This window comes from Athene noctua, chromosome 3 (genome assembly GCF_965140245.1).
Source record: "Athene noctua chromosome 3, bAthNoc1.hap1.1, whole genome shotgun sequence".
Taxonomy (NCBI): domain Eukaryota; kingdom Metazoa; phylum Chordata; class Aves; order Strigiformes; family Strigidae; genus Athene; species Athene noctua.
In genome coordinates this window covers 42927661-42951885 of record NC_134039.1, presented here as the reverse complement: position 1 = coordinate 42951885, position 24225 = coordinate 42927661, and the positions used below count along the sequence as shown (strand labels likewise).

General features: G+C 41.1%; 1 protein-coding gene across 3 annotated transcripts in view; it reads right to left on the bottom strand.

Annotated features, from left to right (window-relative positions):
* Window positions 1-16058, bottom strand: part of LIN7A (lin-7 homolog A, crumbs cell polarity complex component) — a 52105-nt gene extending 36047 nt beyond the window's left edge. For all 3 annotated transcript variants that reach the window (XM_074902793.1, XM_074902795.1, XM_074902794.1), the window contains exon 1: window positions 15752-16058. In XM_074902793.1, coding sequence (XP_074758894.1) covers window positions 15752-16031 — 280 coding nt within the window. In that variant the 5' untranslated portion in view covers window positions 16032-16058. The remainder of the gene's footprint in view (window positions 1-15751) is intronic.
* Between the last annotated feature and the right edge of the window lie 8167 nt (window positions 16059-24225).

Sequence of the window (24225 nt, the reverse complement as noted above, 5' to 3'; positions counted from 1 at the left end):
ATACAGACAAATAAAGAGCTTCATGGGATAAAATTACAGAATGAAAACGAGGCATGTGTTCAGGGCCAAAGCTGTTTGTTACCAGCTGATGCTTTGTCAGGAACTAAATATAACAGTTGGTACAAAACAGAAGATTTTGAACAGACTACAAATGTATAAACATGAGTGTATAAAATACGACCTCATGTAATAGGCTGTATTTCCTTCGATTAATAACTCTGAACGGGAGACATGAACAAAAAATTGCTTTAGGACAGGTTAAGAAGTTAAATTTATCAGTGCACAAGAAGTTAAGTGATGCATAGGCTTTTTGCTGACGGTTCACTCAAGGTGAGTTCCAGCTAAAACTAAGTGCTTGCTCAAAGAAGTGATATGACTGGCAATGAGGAAAATTTCATAGTTACAATGAAAAAAAAAAGCATATAGCAGAGAAGCCACCCCTGCTGAAGTCAATTAGAGCATTGTCATATGTTTGAGAAAGACTGGTTCTTTGCTGGGCTAATTTTCTTGTCCCCAGTTATCCTTTGATTACAAACCTCACTAGCTTTGCTTGTAAACGTTATCATCAAGAAATTGTTCTCAAATACCATTTTCTTACATACTTGTGCAAAGTGCAAATCGATGAAAAGAGTGTGTGTGTGTATTTATATAGACATATGTCCAAAAAAAATCCTGGAATTACGTTGAATATAGTTAATTTCTATGTAAATAAAATACCCCTACTTTTTATTTCTAATTTGTCCTTTCTTTAAGCAAAGATATTGTTTAAACACAACTTCTGAAAAGGATTGTTTTGCCTACTCTCAAACATTTTCTGAAATATGAATTCCCTTATACTAACATTAAACTCATGGTAATGTCATTGAAATCTATCTTAATTTCTTACATTCATATCCCGCAGAAATTGGTGGGAATTTTGAGTAATGATGTGGGTAGAATTATTCCTCTGTATTCTATGATGCATACACTTTAAAAGGAATATGTGCTTATTTCCCCCCTTATTACATCCAACTCTAACCACACCTTTTTTTAACCTTTTTTTTCCCCTGATTTTCTCATACATATGCACAATTCCTTTCTCTCTCATTCTGTTTAACATTTACTTCCCTTTTTGTCTTCTCATCATCATGCTTGCCTACGGCCTTTCAGGAAATAATACTGTTTCAGTGTGGTGGGTCACATTATCAGTGAAACACAGAGAAAGCGGGGGTGTGTGTGGGTGGGTGGAATGCATTTTATCAAGTGCACTCATCAAAAGAAAAGCATGACTCTCAGAAAAAATCTCATTTCAAGTGTTCTTTCTGCATTTTGATTTGAATGAAGTTTCATTTCCATTGTTAGTAGGACACAAGCAGGAGGTTACTATACAAACGCTAAGAAAGAGAGGAATCACTAGAACACAGAACTAGCAAGATACCACACTATGATACAAGCAGAACATTCACAGGCTATACTAAATGGTGAATCATGTATACATAGCCATATAGCATAATGCGGTTGAAAAAAGAGGTGATCTTAGCTATCACTTTTTTCTGTCATATATTGTTTTCACTTACTAATTTTTGTTCAAATAGCTAGCAATGCACAATGTAGACTGATTTCTTTCATTTGCTGGATGTTTTGAAGAGTAAACACTATTTCCAATACTGTGAAATTCAGCTTTTACAACTCAAAAGCAAATTATGAATCCACAGAAAGAATCCTGGCTGGTCTGAACTTGGTGCTCTTTCTCTTTCCTCTTAAAATTGGATAGATCATGCTCCAGCATTCTGTGAAAGTTGTCCAGTCTGGGGTTTCACACTGGTGGATTTTTAGCAGGGTTTATGTTTGTTTCAGTTTAGTCAGAAAGGTTGAAAAATATTAGGAAAAATGTAGAAAATTATTTTAGCATGCTAAACATGTTTCATTTAATACCAGAGTCACTCTTTAAAAAGAATGTACGTGCATTCTTTGTACTGTAAAATGTGAAAACTGTTGTATATCTACCAGTGTCCAACCTTCCTTTCTTGTGCTAGGTCTGTGAGTTGATTTGCAGTCCTTAACATACATATATTGTCCTCTGACTTAAGAGACTACTAGGCAGTTAAATAGTAGCTACAATGCTGTGTAATACTAGTTTAAATGGCAATTACTCAGAAACATAGCATTTCTGTACTCTGATAACTACTTTAGAATCATGCTGTTGGGTTGCTCCCAAAGTCAAAATATGATGAACACTTGTTTATTAACAAGATATTAGAGAACAGGTTTCTCGTCTTCTTGAGGTTTTCCTATGCCTCATTCCTGTTAATTCTGGAGACTGCATTAGTGTGCCGGTTACTAGGAACAGTAAATTGTGCTGCATAAACACCAGCCTTTGGTACCTCAAAGAGGTGGAACGTCACTACAAACTGCAGCAAGGATACTCAGCAAGTCTCTAAAATATTCACTAGCTTCACCATGACATTACAGAATATTAATCCTGGCAATTTTCAGTCTCTGTTCTGTCATGCTTAAAGACCTTTAATCAGGCTGAAGGTGAAGAATTTGCATTGACATAACAGGTCCTTATAATCGTCAGTAGTTTTTCATTCCTCCAATACTTTCTTTCAGGTTTAGTTATTTCTTTAAGCTCAGAAGAATACATTCCAGAATTCTTAATGTTATTCTGTCAACTTTTTATCATATTTCCCAAAACGTACATGGGACACTTTATTATATTTAGCGATCTTCTCAAATACTATAAAATGACAGCAGGTAAGCAATGGTTGGGCAATTAGAATTCTGTGGTGATTAGCAAAGTTCACTCATAATTCATAGCCAGTAGCCCTAGTATATTGTATCAAACTATCTATGTGACTTTATGGTTAAAACATGAGCTCTGGAAAATTTTCAGTGTGTATCTTTTGAAAATTTTCTGTATTACTAGAGCTCTGCTGTCAGTCACTGCTTTGTACAATTTACTCTGGTGTCAAATACCAGACTGTCCAATATGCTTCCATTCACCTCTGTGATTCCTTACTATCAGCCCAGTGCTCTCCTGAAATACAAAAGTTCTTCTACTAATTTAACATATTTATTTAATCTAATATGCAGAGTTCAGAAACACTGAGGCAAAGAGTGGCCAATTGATGTTTGTGTTGTCCAAAATGTCATGCTAATCAGTAAGCACAAAGATGTACTTCACTATGGTAAATCAGACTCGATGTGCAGGGAGCAATGAGCTAAGCTGTTAGAAAACAGCAATATTAGTCAACAGTTTATATATAGTGTGTATATGTGAGGTCTATTCAAATTAATTATAGCAAGAATAATACTACTAGTGCTTTCATACCCTGATTTAGATGATACGTGTAGCAGTTAGATTTAATGCAGTGTCACTTTACACTCCTGTGGTTAAACATTACTATGAATGAACAAATAAACACAGTAAAGAACAACGATACAGAGCTCTCATGATTCATCTTGTGGTGAAGGGTTTCAAGCAGCCACACTTCTGATGTAGGCATTGACAGCCCAGCAACTCACCCTAGACTGCTGTTATAGTCAATGAGGAAAAACAAGACACTTCGAGGCTACAATTCATCTGACCTATTTTAGATGGGATGAATCATACTCTGGGTGTGCCTGTTCTCTTTGTTGACTATAAAGGGAGATTAGATGATTAGCTCAGATGTAAATGCCTGCATCCTACGTATTAGACATCTACATCAGTATGATGAAACCCACTCTTACTGTCCAGATATATAGCTAATGACTCATGCAAATTTATCTCCATGTGATCCAGGAGATACCGTACTTCAGAACAGTTACATTTGACAAGAACAGTGTTGTTAGCAGACAGGCCAAGGTGGTTTTCAGTTAAAGCTTTTGAAGATGCTTTAACCAATGATTTTATGGATTTTTTTCTTCTTAATGTGTGAGAAAAATCAACCATGAAATATGATTGAGTGTATCTCTGTCTTATTTTGCCTGATGTGAGGCAACTGCCTGCAATGACATTAATGGCATATCCACATGGGTTTCTACATACATTCCCCCGTGGCCTGGGGCAGGCTCATTTTCTACAGCTACTCATCAGACTGTAGTTTGGTCTATATGTTTCCATATGTTTGAGCTGCACCCAGGTTCTGTGTGGGTCTAGCTCCTCAGGCACACCATTAGGCATGCAAGTTCTTTGCTTCATTCCATTTCTCAGACACAGAGCCTGTGACCCAGCTGTTGCACAACCCAAGCCAGTGTTATATACCATGTCTTCCCAGCAGCTTTGGCAGGATCACCCGAATATGACAGCAAAGGTCCGAGTAGTTCTGCAAAATAACTTCTAGAAAGGACACAGTTTATTTGCAGAGAAAGAAGTGCCACCTGTGATCCAAATACAGACAGCAAACTGTGTGGAGAACCCCTCTATCCAGCATTCTCAACACCACAAAAGCCCTTTAGGGCTCTCTTCAGCAATTTCACCCACTTTTGCTGTTTCAGGCATACTGCTCCTGAATACTCTGCTTAGCTTGTTCAAACGCAAGATTCAGAAGATTCACTTAAAAAATATGCTTCTCTATGTTCTCTGAACCTCACAATGTCTACAATGTCTTGGGTAACCTTCCCACCCTTCCCATTCTCCTAAGTTTTAATTAGTGATTTCTGTTCTTCTCCTCAGCTAGGGATTTTCATAGCCTTAACCCACCACGAAGGCCAACTGGGAGAACTGGATTTACTTTATTTTGGTCAATCTTCTTAGCATATTCCATACTATACATAGATAGAACTAGTCTTCAAATTTTTCACTTTAGTCTTCACATAACTGATGTAAGTCACAGGAGCATCTTTGTCAGCAGTTTTCAGATTTTGTTTGCTTTTGTGTGTGTGTAAGATTGATCTAGAGAGTTCCTAAAACTATTAGGAGTTCATCAGATACTTAGAGAAAGTGGCTTGGTACTGTCACATTTATATTGTTGCTTTTTAAAGGAACGACAATAAATCACAAAACAGTAAAGATTGATTTAATGGATAATTCAGGATCATTTCAATGAGTTTCACTGGCTTAGTTCAAGGCCTGAAGAGTAATAATGCAATTCAGAATTTTCAAAGACGAGCATTTTAAATTAACCTTAAACCCTAATCACTTTTAAACACTGATATCATTTTAAATCTTCCAAATTAACTTCACTGCAATTTCTAAAGCAATTGGGATGAGGAGGTACATAAATATGAGTTCAAAAATTTTCACCAGAAGATTTTGCCGTTTGTGAGAAATCATTACAGATACACCAACCCTTTGCATTTGACAGCATCCACTGCTTTTGTATAGAAGGCACCAAACAGAGCATCAGTGTGAAAACACGTTACCAAATTATGCTTTAAGAGAAAATATTAAAAAATAAAGCTGCAAACCTAAAGAACAGAAGAGCATTGAAAACTATGATATTTTCTAACACAGTACTTAAAACTGAATATAATTTTTCCCCTGCATTAGCTGTAAAGAAAAGGGAAGGGAAGGTAAAATTCCTTTTTTTCCTTTGTATATAGTTTTGACTTTATATTGGTTAATCATACCTGCTCTTTGTGATCATAACTATCATTTATAGCTAGCCACTCACTGTTGAATAGAACAGATGAGACATTATTCTGGTCCTTTTTTTGAGTAGGGACAGTCACCTACAAATATGACACAAAAATACAACAGTTTTTTTGAAGTTTACTTTGTATTCAAATAAATATATGTTTATATATAATGAATATATAAGTATATATTCTTTACATAAAAAAAATAACCCTTGTTTCCTGCAGAAAACAGGATATTTTGTAGTTTCAGACTTTGTGTTATTTATTTTAATTCTCAGTCTTTCTGTAAGCAGTTTTTTTTAAAAAAAGAGAGATATCAAGTGTTTAAAAGCCGTTATTTGCCTACACAGGACACATAAAATGGTGTTCTGTCTGACTTCCTGAAACTATGTAATGACTGAAAGAAAATCCTCTGAAGCAAAGCTATAACCCCCTGAGAAATTCAGCATGGTGAATAGACCTGGTCTTAATGAATTAAGTTCCTACATGTTGAACTATATGAAAGCAAGAAAGCTGTCTACTGCTTCCTGTAGCCATAGATATCTCGTAGAGAGATGCCTTGATAACTCTCCACCAGCCTCATCTGTCCCCTGATCACAACATCACTTGATCTTATAGGATCAGTTCTGCCTCAGCAGACACCGCTCACCATGCTGGAGCAGAGCTGCTTTAAACAGTTAGATGAAAGCACACTGGACACTTTGCTGAAACTGCAAACGTTAACACTTTAGAGGTTCTGATCCCAGATTAAAAGAAAAAAAAGCTGGTACAATTAACATGCCCGAAGGACCCTATTTAACAGAATATGTGCTTTTGTTTTTTAAACCACAAGCATATAAGAGAAAAAACATTAAAATCAATGAATGTATTAAAAATTTGACTAAGCTAGAGAAGCAGAAAACATAAATAATTACAAGGAATAAACTTGCCTGAACAAAGAAAAACAGGATGAAAAACAACACCCTCTTCTCTCAGATTATCTATGTATCTAAATATCTATTTTCTTGCTCCCTTGCCTAAGCAAAACCGAGTATTTGTGCATCCTATGGGCACATCAGAAAACAAGTATTGGCCATATGGGCAACCTCATGTCTTTCCCACGATGATACTTTCAGCGAGTGTTTTTAGTTTGCATCAGAAGACAGGAAGAGGGAAAACAAGGCCCCAACAGGTGTCTCGTGAAGGGAGGTAAGGTTAACTTTGGAATGCTAATTCTCGTTCACAACAGGCACTGTGTTTGAGCCAAGGCAGTAACTCTCACTTTCTTCTATGCTCATATGTCATTACTAGAGTCTCCTGCTGCCTCTCCTCAGTTCTTATCTCTCCAGTTAATCTTAGTCTTAAATCTTTTTCTGCTATTACCAGAAAGATGAGAAAGATGGCTGTGGGCTACTGGCAATTGTACATAGCAACAATACAAATTGTCACTTGAAGTCTAGCATCACGATTTTTATCTTCTGTTTGTTTAGGTGGTTTGAGACTCTGGTGAGACAACAGAGAAAAGATGGCATTTGTGCAATACAATGGATGCGATGTAGTTGTTACGTACACATACCTAACACGACTTTATCTGTATGCTCAGGTAACAAGAAGAGAGTTAATATTCTCTCTTCAGTTTTAGTGGATTTAAGGATATTGCTTTTTGCAGATTGAATTCCTCTGGTAGCTGACTACATACTACTCTTTTCTCAGGAAAGGAAATAACTCTGTTCTTTGAAAATGTGCATGTGAAAAGTTACAACAGCAAGAATAATGCAATATAAATAAAATCCTTTATTAATAAATCCCTGCAAAACTAGGCAGTACAAATATGCCGCTAGTAGATGTCAATAACTGACCACTGTTAACTTTGAAACAAATACGATCTTAGAAGAAAGTTGTGACTGTTGAATTGCTGCTGCAAGTTAAGAACGAAACTTTGTAACAGAAAATCCCTGTGAGAAACAGAGAGCTCACTGTCACCTTTGCAGTGCTTGTTGCCTGGTGTCCTATGTGTTGAATGATGCTGAGAATAGGAGCAAGAGAACTGGAACTCACCTCAGGTTGCAGCCTGATTTCACCATTTATGTACCTAAGATATACACCTGGCATACTTTGACATGGCTGTACTGTTAGAATGCAAAAGGTGCTGTATAAATTAGTAGAAACTCCAGAGCTATTACTATTGGGTTACAATACTATCAGGCTACAGAGGGGATCAGACATACAACTGCCTCTTTTTCCAAAAACTGCTTCGTAGATTTTAAAGTCATCATGCCCTCTTCAAGTTTCTCTGGTCTGGCTCTGTATAAGAAGGATCAGCTACATTATCCTTTTGTTCCTGTGGTGGTTCAGTAAATACTATCTGACGAAAACACTGCTACCAAATCTATAGAAAACTAAAGAGATGATGGTATATAAATTTCCAAGGGCTAAGACTGCTGCTGATGGCCATGGTCATCCACCTAATCTATTTCAAGTACATTCTTCCCCAGTGCTGATTGTAGAGGGATTGATACCTTAAGGTCTAGGAGATTTACTCTTTTTCAGAAAACATGGTTGAAAAAGAGTATTAAAGAGTTAGTGGATGTGAAGGATTAGTGATTAAACACGGGCTTTTGTTGAAAAGAACCAGTAAAAATGTAATTTTGGTTCAGAAGAAATAAATTAAGAGCCTATTTTGAGCAACAGTCTTCCTTATACAGTTATCCATGTTTATACAGAAACAATTAAAATCAATGCTTTGATGCTCTGTGTATTCATGGATACTTAACTGTTCCATCTTTTAAATAATAAAGAATAATCCTCCTCCAATCTTGAGACACAAGATTTTTTTCTCTCTTTTTCTTATATTTAATAGTAAAGTAGCACTAGGGTAACAATGCACTACGAGAACCTGTATGCTCTTACTGGTAACATAGCTGAGTTATATTTGAGAAATCTGGCGTTTATTTAACCACTCTGTTTTAGACCTTGGTGAAACAAGTTCTCAAATATGTACATGCATCTACCTCTGTATTTAACACATCTAAGATCCAGTCTTGTGGTTTAAATACTCAGGAAAACACTGTCAGTATTTATATGTGCATTTCTGCATCAAAATCTTCTCATCTGAATAGAGAATTAACAGTTGAATGTTTCTCATTCAGGGGCTGACTCTCCAGCAAATGTCACTCCAGCAAAAGAAGATTAAGATGACTGAGATTAACTTTGAAAATGCCTGGATTTATACATACACGTACAGTTTACAGCACATCAGTACGTATTACGTTTAAAATGTCAAAAATGCATCATGTGAAACAAATTGTGTGTGATGGAAGGCAGACTTAAAAATTTCCAGCTACGTGCTTCTCAAAACACTGTCTTTGCTTCGTTTCCTCTTAAATCATCAACTTCTCATTATTTGTGCTTCTAATGAGTAACTAAAATCAATAGTTTTACATAATTCATAATTCATATTTCAGATTCTGTTCCATTACTTACAAGAACATTAATTTGTATCTGAATAACACAGGTCAGCCAAAAGCTTGTATTTATATCTTTTTGGTCTTGCATGATTGTCATCTGTGTTAAGGAGAGATGTTAATGTACGTGTCCTGAAACAGCAAACTCAAGAGGACAAATTATCCTCTGCACAAAGCTGATGACTTCAGTAGTTTGTCACGTTTAAAAAAAAGTTTATGCCTGATAGCATCACTAGAAGGTTCCAATTCAAGTGACAGGATGGAATTAAGCAAATTTTTTACTTATAATTACATAAAGAAGTTAATCCATTTTTCTGTAGTTACACAGATGTCTCTTGGACATCAATGTGAAACTTGTTTGTAGGATCCAGCATAGGCATGTTATTTATAAAACGAATCCTTCTTTTTCAACATTATCTGTATATGGAGAGTATACATTTACTGCATGCAAAAATAGCATCCCTTGTGCTTTCTAATTAACACTCTGGCAACTTGTTGCAAATGGTGAATCTCACACCTGTGCAGGGGCTTGTCAAAGCTTCTGTTCTCTTCACCCAGCTGCAGGCGCAGATCCCCTTTGAGGGATCGGATGCGGAACACATACAGAGGGGCTCAGCTTACTACTTTGCTCTACACAGGATAAATTCAGATAGACTAAAATGATTAATTCACTGCTACCATGCCTAAAGAATATTTTCAGCCTGACAGAGCAGGAGGAACTCAAGGTCCCTGCATAGCCATCAGTCACCCACGAGCCTGGTTGCGCTTTCAAAGGTGCCTCACAAACATTTCCTGACCTCATATCCAGCTTCTACAGAGATATGCCTTAGTACCAGTTATGTGTTTCTGAAGGAAACATGACTGGAAATTTAAGATATTCCCCCTCTACACTTCACAAAGGTGACTTAATGTTAAAAGATGCCACAAGTTTTGTAGAAGACACGTCTGTCTTCTTCTACACCTACAGAGAGGTGCAGCTCTCTCTCAATTTCCATACCTCGGTGAGTCGCTCTGGGCTGGAGGACAGGGCTCTCTCCGGGAGGGCTGTGCTCCCAGGGGTGCCCAGCCCACCTCTGTCATGCCCAGCCTGGCACCATGTACGCCAGCACCTCTTCAGGTCAGGCCTGTACTGCCAGAGACATTTAAGCTGGACTGCACATTTAACTTTTCAAACCATGTATGTTTACACCGCTCATGAAAACCAAAGATGACATGTAGGTACGTACTTGCTCCTAGTCCAGCTCCAGAGCTCAGGAGGCACACTGAACTGTACACTTATCTAACTAACACTTCGACTGCATGGATCCTCACAAAATGTCCCAGTCATCACCCATAAATCACCAGCTCAATCCACTTACCTTAATCCATCCCTTCATAAAAATGCATTTTAAAAAATCAAATAAATGTTGACACAGTGATGTAAAAAACCCCAAAACATCTCAGTCTGTGATCAGAACTGTCACTTTTTTCTGTTCCTACAAACAATTGGCCTTCTTTTTCTTCTTGGAAGAATGAATTTAGTTATTTATACGTCCTCAGTTGGCATACCAAACAGAAATGTTAGACTTAAAGCATGTGGCACTTGCAGAAGTACTTTTCAATTTTAGCACACTAGGCTGAAGAGCAAGAGAAGACATCCCTGTGACAGACAGGGAGCCAGGCAGGGAGCATCACATCGCTTAGCACTGCTCCACAGGGCTTCACCCCGTGTGAGAGAGATCTGGCCTTACGCTGCTCTTCTGTCAAGGACTGTATTTCACACTGTATGAATCTGATTTTTACTTCCTGATGAGTACGTTATATATTTTTTCCCAAGATAATATACATTATACTAATATATGCACAGTCTACCGCAACTTATGTTCAATACTATTTATTATATACATATATTTGGGCACAGATGGGGAAAAATCCCCATTTATGTAGGCTATGAGTATGTAACAAGAAGAAAAATGACAGGAAGAGGAGAGGAGGAAGGAGGAGTACTCTAGCAAGTACCAATGTATATTAATGGTCAGGCACCATCTGGTACCACATCTGACAGTTTGTCTACCATCTCTAACAGCTGATGGCAATTCCAAGCCCATTTGTATTCTTATTTATTGTCACGGAACATGGTGCTTTATAAAGGATTTTCAGGAAGTTTGGGGACACCCACTCTCCTGGAAAAATATTTGCTTGAATTCATAAAAACCCAACAGAACTCAGTTACGCATTACAGCCAAACAGCAAAAAGCCTTTCCAGTTTCCATTTGAAAGCAAGAGAAATTTGGTTGTCAATAGCCAATAGCTATGACCTTGTTATGAAACTTCACAGGGATTAAAATATCAGCACTGTATATTCAGTCTATTCAAATTTCTTCTTTTATCCCCAGTCAGATGAAGAAGTGAAACCATCAGTGACATGAATAGTAACTATATAAGGAAAAACATAATAGGACACGGATTATTAACAAAAGATAGTTGAAAGCCCCCCCTTCTCATGAAAAGATATTCCCTTGCTCTTAATCATGAGATGGTCTTCACACAGGCTAATTGTACAATATATTCAAAAACAAGAACAACTTTTGAAAAGTGCCCTTTTAAAGCTGCCACTTTCATGGTCCTATGCAGAGAGTAAGTGGGACTGAGGTTTTGCAGCAATTTGAGCAAATACACTGTCAGTTTTCTTTCAAAGCAGATTTTCATCTTGGAAGGAAGAGCACAGAGTAAAATTCAAAGATAAGCTTTATGAAAAATTTGCCAGATGTTTAGCAAAATAAAAAAGTTCAGATAGAGAGAAACATCTATTATGCATAGCTAGAAAGATGTCTGCTTCAATTTGCAGGCCTCCATATGACCACTCCTAAAATGAGTGCCAAGGGAAGCACAGAAATCTATTCCCTCCCAACGTATTTCTGGGAGCATAATGGTACTTGCAGAAAATGTTTCCATCAGACTGTGCCAACACACCCTTTAAGTGATCCCACCCACACCAAGCTCCCTTTAATTTCTAACTGCTGACAATGCGTACCTGCAGCACAGAGGAACTCACAGGAGGTCCTCGGAGAACCGTGAGGAGGCTAAGCTGGCTGGGGCAAGATGACACTACACTTGGAGAAAAGCAGAGCATTGCCACCTGATGGCTATGCAGCATTTGAGACAACGTCAAGCTGGTGAGGCACTGACAGTCATGGGGCAGCAGAACAGAAGATCAGAGTAGGAAATTCGGTTGCTGAACAGTGAAAATGGAAATGGTTACAGGCAATGCACAGAGCGATGGAGTTAAACGCACTGAGGCTTTGAGAAAAGCAGGGCAACAGAAGACACCATGCAAGGGAGACCAGGGGCTCTAGATAATAAAGGGGAAGGCAGCAACTGCTGGTCACTGGGTAGATTGAGGCAACGCCCCTGTGGAAAGCAACAGACATTGAGAGGAGAGGCAAAGGCAGCGCTGCTTGTCCCATATAGAGAAGGACGAGATGCAAGACGTGACAATATAAGTGGTATGACAGTACAAATAAATACTGTTGGAAAATGCCAGTTAATTGCAACCAGAGCTCTCCGTAACCAAAACCAGTGTCAACCAAGTTTTCAGTAAAGACACACCCGTTGAAGAAGTAAAAAATAATTGCACAGGTGTTTTTAAACATTCCCATTTTGGTTTGGAGCGACTGCTTTCGTTTGTTAAATGGAAGTAAATTAAGCTAGGAACATATGTAAAAATCTATAACCTCGAACATTAAAATAATAATAAAAAAAAAAAGTAAAAATCCCACCTTGTCATTGTATGAAAGCCAGAACTGAAATTTTCTATCTCAACCTGGAACAAGTTATAGCTCCCTACACCTTCAGGGTTTAAGCTTTGAATCGGCCTAAAAAATTCCCCTAGTTAGGTCTGATGGACACTGGAGATTACTGATGGGGTGGTATCAAATCAGGATGTAAGATGCTTGCAGTATAGATAGGAAGGGTGCACTTTTTATGGAGGATACTTACTTGGCTGTTGGAAGACACCCGGCAGACAGACTCTTCCCTCTCCCAAAGCTCTCAAACACAGGGGCCAACCCCCTAAGTGATACCCACACGTAGCTCCGCTGCTTTACATTTCCTCCCTGAAACAGTTGCTGATTCCTTCCCTTCCTCCCAGCAGAGCACCCCACAAAGGTCAAGCAAAAGCCTTTGAGATTAAATTGTGATTAAAATTTCCATTATTTTGTGAACTTGTTTCACATATTAAAGAGCCCTAATGGAACTTGCACACATTTGTGCAGGTAGAAAGGTACATGATGACAGGAATTAAGGAAATTAATTCCTGTGCTTTGGACTAAAGTAATCTTCCAGAATGTAATTGGCTTTCAATCATTCACACACAATATGCCCTTCACCTTTAAATGGTAATTCATTTTACCGTAGAGGTTTTGAATTCCATTTACATCAGGCTTTAAGAAAGCCCCCATCTCCATACTAGAATACAGTGTGGATATTTTGACCCAAAGGAGACCATGTCAAGAGCGTGTTTCATATTTCTGATGTATGTATCTATCTATATGATGTTTTACCGTTTCAGTGACCCTTAGGAAGGGGAAATGAAGAACACTTCCTGGACAGAGATCAAGCAGCAATTCCCCCAGCAATGTCTCCTGAAACACTCGTTATTTTCTCACTGCACTGAGCTCTCCGTGGGACATGGCAAAGTGGATATGAGAGTAGAAGACTTTTCAGGGATGCACCTAGATCACAGCAGACCTATGCAAAGCATAGTGACATTAAATATAGCTGTGTCTATTTTAATAAAAGCATTAAAAATCTGGAAAATCTCACCATGTAGCACTTTAATTCTTCCACGGCTGTGAAAGAAGGACTACAGAGGAAATACCTGGAAGCACTGGGCTTGGTGTGGTCGTTTCTGGGGTTGCTTCAGCCCACCCTCTTCAGCTGACATAGAAGCAACATGTTATAGATGATGAAGTATATCCCTCTGGTGAAATGGCCTTCTGCAGACCAGGTGCAGTATTTAAATCTATTTCTTCCTGTCTGTATTTTCCTTTTGCACATCACATCCTATCATTCTGCAATGTTTTATCTCACTCGTGCTAATATCAGCCCTGGCTGACAACCAGGGAGACTCTAATGTTGTCACCCCTGCCAAATGGTTAGGCATATTCTGGACACAGTCAGCGGATGCTTGTATTTAAATTGAGACTAATTTGCATTTTTGTGTATTGTGGATTTTTTTAAAGCATAATTTTAGTAAGGAAAAGCAATGTGTCATTCTGAAACAGTAATACTTTCCTTTGAAAAGCCAGGTTTGCTAATGGATTGCCATCTGTTCAACCCTTTGCCAGGAAATAGATTTGTCCTGCTTATTGAAAACAGTATTAGGCGGAAACTGTAGATTACACAGTGGATTTCTGAGCAGTTTAATTTAAAGTACATGCTAGCACTTTCTTATTTCAGTAAAAATAACTTTGGATTCTCCTTTTCTACTAATGTTGGAATTCAAGCCATTGAGAAACTGTACTTTGTGGGCTGTTTTGCTCTCAGCTGGGTTCCAGAAAAGGTGCCTATCTCTCTATCATTTTGAAACTGAGTTCATCAGGTATCTTTTGCATAGGAATTACAGCAAGAAGCTTTCTATCTTACTTCAAAAGCCCATCTTAATCCTCTGGGAAAAAAAACAAAAAAAACAAAAAAAAAAAAACCCAAAGGCACTGGCCTCAATCATGCTTTCAAGAGTACAAGATTTGTATGTGCTGGCTCTGGATGCAAGTTAGGAAGAAGGACACCCCAGCAGTTCAGGATGCTGTATCGGGAACTGTTGGACCTCTCTGACCGACAGAGCTGAATGAGCAAACCAAATCAGAACCGTGAGTTACTCTCCTCTGTAACCCACAGAAATCTAATAACGTTTCTCCTAAGCCTTATTAGGGGCACAAATGCACCGCGGGGGAGAGGTCCAGTTTTTACAGCCTGGTGGCAAAAGCTGAATTTTAGCATAACTTCAAGATTTCAGCACCCTCTTCCATTACCTCGGTAAGGCTACTGACACACTCTCACGGCTAGCGAACACCAACCGCTCTCCCTACCCGGACCGAGCAGTTGCCTGCAGGAATACGCAGACGCGCTATTTTGCAGGGTAACATCATTAACGGCAGCGAACACAGAAGTTGCAGGCGCTGATCCCTTCGCCGCACCGCCACCCCCGTCCCCGCTCCGCCAGCCCCCCGAAACGCCGCACCGTGCCAACAAACGACTGTCTCCCGGGCAGGTGCGAGCTCCTACCTGGCCGCCGGGAAGGGCCGGCCGAAGCCGCTGCCCCCGCCGCGGCGCACCTCCCGCCGAGCCACCTGCGGGGACGGCGGCGACGGGGCTGGAGGCGCCCAAGGGGGAGCGCCGCAGGGTGGAGGCGGCGGAGCGGCACCGGGGGCAGTCCCCGGGGGCAGTCCCCGGCGGAGCGGCGCGGAGCGGCGCGGAGTCACATCCCGCGCCCCCGGCGCTGCCGCGGGTGGGATGCCGGCCCGCCCCCCCTGCCCGGACAAAGTTTTATTGCCTCCGTTTCAGCCCTTCTCCCACCTCCCACCTGAGCCCCGCGGGGAGGCGCCTCCCCACCGCCCCCCGCCGCAGCCGCGGGGCCGGCAGAGCCGCGGCGGCAGCGCCCGCCGAGCTGGAGCTGCTGGGGGGAGCCGGGGCGGCGGCGGCAGAGCCGGGGCGGCGGCGGCGGCCCCCCGGCAGAGCGCGGGGCGGCGGGGCGCGGGGCGGCGGGCGGCGGCAGCCGCGCTTACCTCTGTCCAGCGTGAGCGGCTGGACCGCTGTCAGTGTCGCCATGTCTGCGGCGGGGCTGGAGCCCGAGTGACGCGCGGCTCCGGCACCGGCGTGGAGTGCGGGGAAGGGCGGGGAGGAGGCTGGCAGGGAGAGGGGGCGGAGGAGGAGGGTGGCTCCGTGGGAGGAGGAGGCGAGCGGGGCGGAGAGGGCGCCCAGGGGAGGGCGGCTCGCCGCAGACGGGGCGCCGCGATGCTGCGGGCGCAGGGCGGCCCGGCGCGGCCCGGCGCGGGCTGCCGGCATCGCTGCGCCGCCGGAGCCGGGCCTGGCGGGAGGCCGCCGCCTCACCGCGCTCGCCTCAGGGCGGAGTCCGGGGCCCGCAGGGGCCGGGGCGGCCCGACCGTGCGCGGGGGTGGGGGGCGGGCCGCCGCCGGTCCCGCCGCCCCGGGGATGCCGCAGCGGCCGGCGGAGGGAGGGAGGGAGAGGGGCGAGGGCGGGGAGCTCCGCAGCGCCGCGGGGCGGGGAGGACGGGCGGGGACCGGCTCCGGCGGCCCGGCCTCGCCTGGGCCGGTGGCGGCGGGGCGGGCCGTGCCGCCCCGTCCCGTCCCGGGGCTGGGGTCTGGCCAGCGCCCGGGCCTGGGTGTGCCTGGCTGAGGCAGGGCTGCGAGGAGCGGCCGCAGGGGGTGGAAATCCGCGTGCGAAGGCGGGAGAGGAGGCCCCTGGCCCCTGTGCAGGGCCTCGGCCGAAGGGGCGCGTCCCGTAGCGGCCCTTTCTGACGGACCGAGCTGCCGGCCTCACCACCAGTCCGGCCATCGCCTCTTTTCTAACTCCTGGGTGCAGCCCGGCCATCCTCAAGAAACCCAGGGTCCTCTCATAAAGCGTCCGCAGAGAGGTGGAGTTGGGTCCTCACATTTGCAGAGCAAGAGGTTGGCCCCAGACGTGGCGGCCGCCTCTTGCAAGATCAGCTGCAGCTTGTGCCAGCTTGGGGGCCTTCACAGAAGACCATCGGTGAAGGTGGAATTTCACACCAGAGCTCTGCGAGGTTTGCCCGCAGCCCTCTGGTTGTCCACCCTCGCCGTTCACGTGAAGACAAAGGCACTTGGTCAGCTGCTTTCCGAGAAAGGTGCGTCAGAGTTCCTGCTGCCTTCCCTACGGTGGACAACGGTGTAGAGAAATGACTGAGGGAAGAATGGTGTCCTCTGCCCTGTGTAGTACCTGCAGTCCTGTGTCTACCCAAGGAGCGCTGGAATGGGGTGGAGTGTCACTCTGAACGGGAAGGTAGCACTCTTCTCCTCACCTACCAGCATCTGGCAAACCACAGGGGACTTGGAAGTACAGCAGTTCAACACTGCACATCAAGAAAAGCTTTCAACCGAGAGGATATTTAAGCACTAGTATAGATAATTAGGGAAGCTGTGGAAATTTTGCCATTGAAAGTTTTCAGAGCAGATTAAAAATACATTCAGCTGTTTTAAAATTAGAGAAGTTTAAATAATGTTGATGAACCACCCACTTCTTCTGATAAACTGAATTCAGCACAAATTATTCTCGTTAATAAACAATAAACAGTAGCCCATTTGGGTGTTTTGACAAGAAAATGTTTCAGTTAACTAAAATATAAAAATCGAGAAATAAGTTCCTGGCAAGCAGTCAGTTTTTAAAATCAAAATTAACATAAGAAATTTTATTATGCAGTTTTTATGTACTTGCATAGCAGCTGGATTGACATAAAGTGTAACAGTTCCTCTTAAGCAGTCACTTAATTACAGTATATTGGATTCATAGTCCTGAACAGAGAAGTACACATTTGAAGATATAATAACCTAATGTGACAACTCTCAAAACTGTTACGATACTTGAAAAAAATCTATTACAGATATAAAAGTGTGTTTAAAGAATATTAAAAGCAAAATACCAAGTTCATGAGCCACCCAAGGTACTTTCCACATAGGATTTCATAAGCCTCAGACTTGCTCTTTTGAACTGCTATCTTGTGAACGGACATTTGGAAGCAAAATACAGTTGTAACAGTAATTTTTCTATCAATAAATATACCAAATATATAACTTAGAAACATGTAACTTTGGAAAAATCGATCTTTGGGTTTGAGCAGGATGCCTGTGGAAAGCCATAAACTTATTCTGGGTTTATCCTTTTTTATCTACTGCTGGTCAGATTTTTGTACTCTGCCACAGGGGCTAATTTGCACTTGGATGAAAGACTTTAATGGAAGTTTTTGCTGCACTTAAGGAAAATGAAAAGCAGCTTTTGCTGAAATGAAACATTTCCTAATCAGCATAGCTTCTTCATAGTTAATGCTCAGGAACGTTGAAGACCTAGCTGAGGAGTACTTTAACTGGCTGAACTGGGAAAATTGCAGAAGTTGTCCAGCTGAATTCAGCAAGTGGAGAAAGGGGGTGGAATAAGGCAGGGAGCTGTGCAGTAGCTCTTGCTTTGTCAACTCCCAGGAGAAATAGTGGACTCTAATTACAAAAGTAATAGTCAAAAAGAATGAGTGACATCTTGGAAGGTGGATCTTTTTAGACAGAAGCAACTGGTCTGACTCTCGGTCTTCTTGTTGATTCCTTGAGCTGTATCAGAGTTTTTAACTCTATATCACATGATGTTTACCAAGCCAATGAAACTAGACTGAATTAACAGATATCATAGGGACTGGAAACTGGCTTACTGACACATATTTAATGTATAGTCAGTGGTCAGGTGCCAGTGAACAAGGCTACTGCTAATAAGATGCCTGTAGACTTTTTTTCTCAATGTTTAAACAAAATTTACTATTTTATTCAAAGATCTATAATGCTAATAAAAAGGCTTTAGTGGCTATGCTTTTAGATAACAGGTTATAGGGAAAAAAAGTCACCATGAAAGTGGGTAAACCTTGAAAGATGTTGTCCAGAGTGACTGTGAAATCTCAGTCCCTCAAGATTTTCAAAATGGGAAAGGTCCCAGGCAACCTGCTCTTACTGTGAAGTTACCCTGGCTTTGAGCAACAGGTTGGACTGGATATTTTTCAGGTCCTTTTCAAACTAAATTATTCTATGGTGCTGTATTGTCCAAATTACTGGTAAGAATTATCTGAATAGCTGGATTAAATTGTTACATTTTAAAAAATAATGTGTTTTAATGCTGCTGCAAGCAAGCAGTGAAGACACAGTGCTTACTTCCAGGACTAGAGACTGTTTTGGGAATGGGTGTTCTTGCATAGCAGGCTCAGTGTAAGTTCTTGGTGTGATGTTGCCAAAAGGGCTAAGCAATCCTTGAATATATAAGCGACAAATGGCAAATACAGCTAGGGAAATGATCTTTCTTGTGTAATTAGCATCCATAAAACAACTGACTAGAATACTGTGTGCCGATCTAGTGTTTGCCTTTCAAGATGGAAAATCAGCTTTGATGTGAGGTTTAAGGACCTCAGTCAAAGCTTATCAAAGAAAGGGGTAAGAAGAAACTAAATCACTGTGTGTAGGTCCATGTATATGGTAGAAGTGGAATAGTGGAGGGATTTATAGTCTTTAAATTTATAGTCTTATGACATAAGGTGATCCTGTGACTGGAAGTTTAACAAATTCAACCTTCAGTAAGATGTACTATTCTAGCAATAAGGATAACATAGGGACCAATTACTCACTGTTGCTTGAAACCTTAACAAAAATCAAAGGTCTTTCTAAAAAGCTTGCTTTGATCTAACATCTAAAGAAAAACGGAATGGCTGAGGTATTCAGGAGGTTACATGAGCTAATGATTGTGATCTATTACTCCCATGACTTTTATGACCCTTTGGTTTTCCTGAAGAACTGGTGCTACAAGGGCCAGAGAATTATTTCTACACAGCACAGTGCAGTGCAGTGGGAGAAAACCCAGCACCATTCTGAATGCCCTTGTTGGCTAACAGAGTAGCACATCTCCCTTTGTCCTAAGCTTTGCGTGGGATAATTACTTAAGATGCTGCCCCATGACTGGAATACTGAGGTAAATGCAGCTAGCTATTTGCTTCAGTACCAGAGCCACCCCTATCAGAGGTGGAAGTCCTGTTCATGGTGCCAAGAGGCCATACCACAGCGACACAGCTAAATCTGTTTGGGTTACACAGCACTGGTTTATGCCTTTTAGCTGTATTCTGGATATTAGTCATTGGACTAAATGTCTTCCCAGGGCTAAATTTCAACTTGGGTACTTACATCTGGGTTCCTACCTATGTTTCCTGTGAAATGCCTGTTTGCTGCAGGAATTTTCACATCCAGCTTTACATTAGAAGGTTTGTTGAGTAGCTGCTTTATTTTACCCCGAGGCTACAAAATAGATATTTTTAATTATATGATATATCTTGTTTATACCCCTTTTTGTTAAATACGATGTGTTAGACCATTGTTCTTGTATCGACAAGTCTGGGGAATGCCACACACTCAATTTGCAGCATGATCAGCTGTATCAATCATGCCCCCATTAAACATAGTGTTCTTATTTTTGCACATTGTGTGAAATTCCAGGTTATTTCAGAGAAGATTCCAGGTACAGAGAACTTTCCAGACCCTAGATCACCTCTTAGGACTGATTCAGGACATGCATTCAGCCTTTTCTCTTTTTTGTGCTTCACTTGTGCCTTGCACTTCAGCATAACTAAAAGCAGAGGTTGCGGTAGTCTTGTAATACGGGCTGTGAATTCTCAGAAGACTGAGAATTTTTGTCATCATTCAGATTTGCTTTTTGAGTGGCATTTTGCATCTACAAGGGAAATAATCCTTCCTTTTTTTAAAATCCATTGGTTATTTCCATGCAGTTTCCATGGCAGAACTTGCTATTTGAGAAATCTAATGGTTTAACAGCAGTTCGTTTACTGGGCAAAGAACTACATCAGTTACCTGTAAGAAATGTGACTGAGTGCTTGCTGAGAAACAGATACATTACTCACAAGTACAGTTCATTTTGACCCAGGACAGCCATGGCATCTCAAATAATATTTTGGGTGAGCTAGAAGTGGGTGCATAGCTGTATTTTTCCACTATACCACAGGACTGTACTTCCTGCAGGACTCATTTTACATTCTAATATCGTGTAATCTGTTACTTTTTGTAGATAGTGCAGTTACTGTTTTTCCAAACACTGAAACTAATCTAACCTTTTAAAATACTTCCTTTTTTTTTTTTTTTTTTTTTTTTTCCAGTTTTGTTAAAGATTCAACTGCAGTTGACAACAGGGAGAACAGGCTTGAGCTTTGCTGAAACTCTCCTTGGGCTGCATTGAAATTCAGGTGGAAGGTCTAATCAGTCCAGTGAGTTTCTACCTATAGTCTGTAGAAGCCTGTATGTTTAGGTAGCATCTTTAAAAATACCTACCGCAAAAACTAAGAAAAGCAAACCTGTTGCTGGTTGGCTTACGTTTGCTGTCTGGGAAAGTGGGCTGTGCCTTTCTGGGCAGTATCCACCCTTTCCTTTAGGCAGGGAAGTAGTTTAAAAGCAGTTACAAATCAGACCTTCAATCCATGATAAGACCTTCAATCCATAATCGTCTTTGGATACCCTTGAAATCTGAAATTTCAGTCTATTTTTCTTTGTTACTTCTTTTGACTGTTTTAAGGATTGGATCTCAAAATTCGTCAGTACTGAGAACCTTTGAGAAGAGTGCAAATTATCCTCTGTGAGGCCGCAGACATCTTCAGTTAGCTAGTTTAATGCCAGTTCAGGCTACATCTGCAAGCACTGTACCCGTTTGTCTTAACATACCCATAACACATGAATTCACACAGTGTTTTTAGTTATTTGAACAACCAAAGGCATTGATTTGCTCTTCTCATAGACCAGCATAATGAATTATCCACATATCTTCTTTGTCGAGTCTACTAACATACATTTTGGGTAGAATTTTTGCATCACTGTGATTTCTTAACAAGAATCCTTTGAGTGAATAATAAAAAAAAAAAAAAAAAAAAAAAAAGTAGACTTGTCCATGGAAATGTTTATTGATTGTGTTTCACTGGGTTTCTCATTGTTTCCATCAAAAAATCCCTATACATAATGATGACAGAGAAAGGATATCTGGTCAAGAAATAGATACTTACCTTTACAGGAAGTTAAAACAGCAGAGCATATAATTTTAAGTAGTTTTAGAATTATCAGCGTTGAACTAATAGGATAGTCACAAGGAGGTGCACAGTCAAGTATGTAGGCATAGAGAAAAAAAGAGAAGTGCAAGGACAAACCACAGTTCCATAAAATTGCCACAGCTAATTAATTTGGGAGTGTGAACAGCGCAACAGATAACACTTGCTATCAGCCTTGTATTTCCTGAACCTGTTAGTCCTGTGTTAATTTTCATGTGAGATCAGTGACATTATGATATTCATCTGAAAATGGGTGCGACCTTGATTGCAAGGAGCTATCTGATTTTAGTATACTCTCTAAGTACCTTTTTGAGCCATAAAAATTAAAATATGATTAAAAAGCCCTTTTGGGATCTAGAGTACATTTTCAGATTTTAACTGAGAAGTGAAAAAAAGCAAGCTGTTTGCAAAGCTTGTGTGTTTATAGACATATGAGGTTTAAGTTAAGCTTAAGTATTATCTGAAATCTTTGATTACCTTATTAAGGCTAAACAGATAGCCAGGTTTATCAATCTGAGGATTAAAAAGCACCAACAAACCAGTGAAGAACAAAAAACTGACAACTTGGAAGAAAAGTGTTGTGACTAAAGTGAAACTCAGCAGTACTTCTGTTTCAGTTCTGCTTTTTATTAAAAAAAAAAAAAAAAGGAAATTATTAATTTTATTTTAGCTTTCAGAAGACATAATGATTGTACTGAAGCTTTCCTCTGCTTTTTTAGTGACATGCTCACAAGAAATGACAGTATTTAAGTATTGCTGGGGACCAGAATGTCAGGGATACTGATGATTGTTGTTGAGAATAATATTTTGTCTTTGGAAGGAAGGAAGGAAAGCCAAGGGGAAATATGATTAAGTTGTCTTGGTCTAGGAAGCAGTTTAATGGTAACCTCTGCATCTCCAATCAACATCACTTCAGAGCTGATCTGTGTGACTTTGCAAACAATTAAATCACATCTGGTCACTGCAGTGCAGTTCCACTCACTTGCCAAGTTACTCTATTTCCTTGTGCATCCCAGAGGCAAAACCAGCATCAGGGCATTTGTGGGGTTTAGATGTGTACAGATGCTGATATGACTGTGTGTAGTCCCAGTATCTGAGGAAGCTTTTTTTGTCTAGAGACAGTTTGAAGTCTTAGTTCCTGAGCCAGAGAGTCTGCAAGAATAGTCCTGCAAACATGTGGGTATACTCTATCTTTGCTCTCACGGCAAACTTACTTGCTTTAGTTCAGTTAATAACTAATGTGAGAACAAGTGCCTGACTCGGTTCAGAATCTAATTATGAAATATTTTCCTCATGGAAAGCCTGAAATGTACAGATTTAAGGTTCCTAGCTGACTTTTCTGATAACTTATTTTTAATATTCAGAGGAACATCTCTTCTTGGCACTATACTAACAGTATTCTCCAACACATGCTGTTGTCCATCTGCTCAGAGCCCTCAGATGACACCATCCTGGTAAATTTGCTCTTCACTCACATTCAAAGCCATCAAATTTGCCTTCAAGTTGGCCCATGTTATGTTCCAGACCAGAGAACAATTTCTCAATTTCTTCAATTCTATGGCTGCAGCACTGTCAACAGTTTATATCTAACTTTTCTAACTTTTTAAACAAAAAATATTTGAAGAAATAGATAAATACTGCTGGGATTAACACCAGGTACCAGGGTTCTTGTGCCTTGCTTTCTCCACAGCCACTGATGATAAACAAGACTCACTGTAGCAGCACTCCTGTCACATCAACAGCTATCATCAAACACTGAGCCTCCAGTTTTTCTCCAGGTCTGTCATAATTGCTGCAGTGATGATCAGAACTCTCTCACCTAGTCAGTGGCTGTAATGAGCCTGTAAATTCTTCATACTGAAGCCCTGTTTGATGGTACCATCCCTCTGTGTTGGCACAAGAAGCCATCGTTTGTTGCATCTCTTTGCCTAATCAAGGAAATTCCCCTCATGGACGTATAGTTAATTACGCCCTTTGAGCAGCCCTTGGAGGCAGTGGCTCTGAGCATAGTGACCACTGGACAGTTGCCAGCTTGTTCCTGTAATGCATGTGAGGGCATCCGAGGCTGCACACTTTGTGTTTCCCCCAAGAACACGCTCAGTCTGGCAGTGATTCACAGGTCTCTTTAGCATCTTTCCAGTAACGCTCTTCTGCTGTGACCTACTGTGAAACTCTAGATCCCTGACAATACCTGTTTTGAGACACAGGAGACAAGGCAGTCACTCCTAAGTTGGTGAGTGTTGTGTGATTTGGGGAATTGTACTGGACTCAGTACAATTACAAGTACTCCTGCAGTTACACTTGCATTTCACTCATCTGCATCAGTGGAATACATTTAGTTTCCTTGTCCAGGATCCTCTCCACTAGATACACTCATTGACT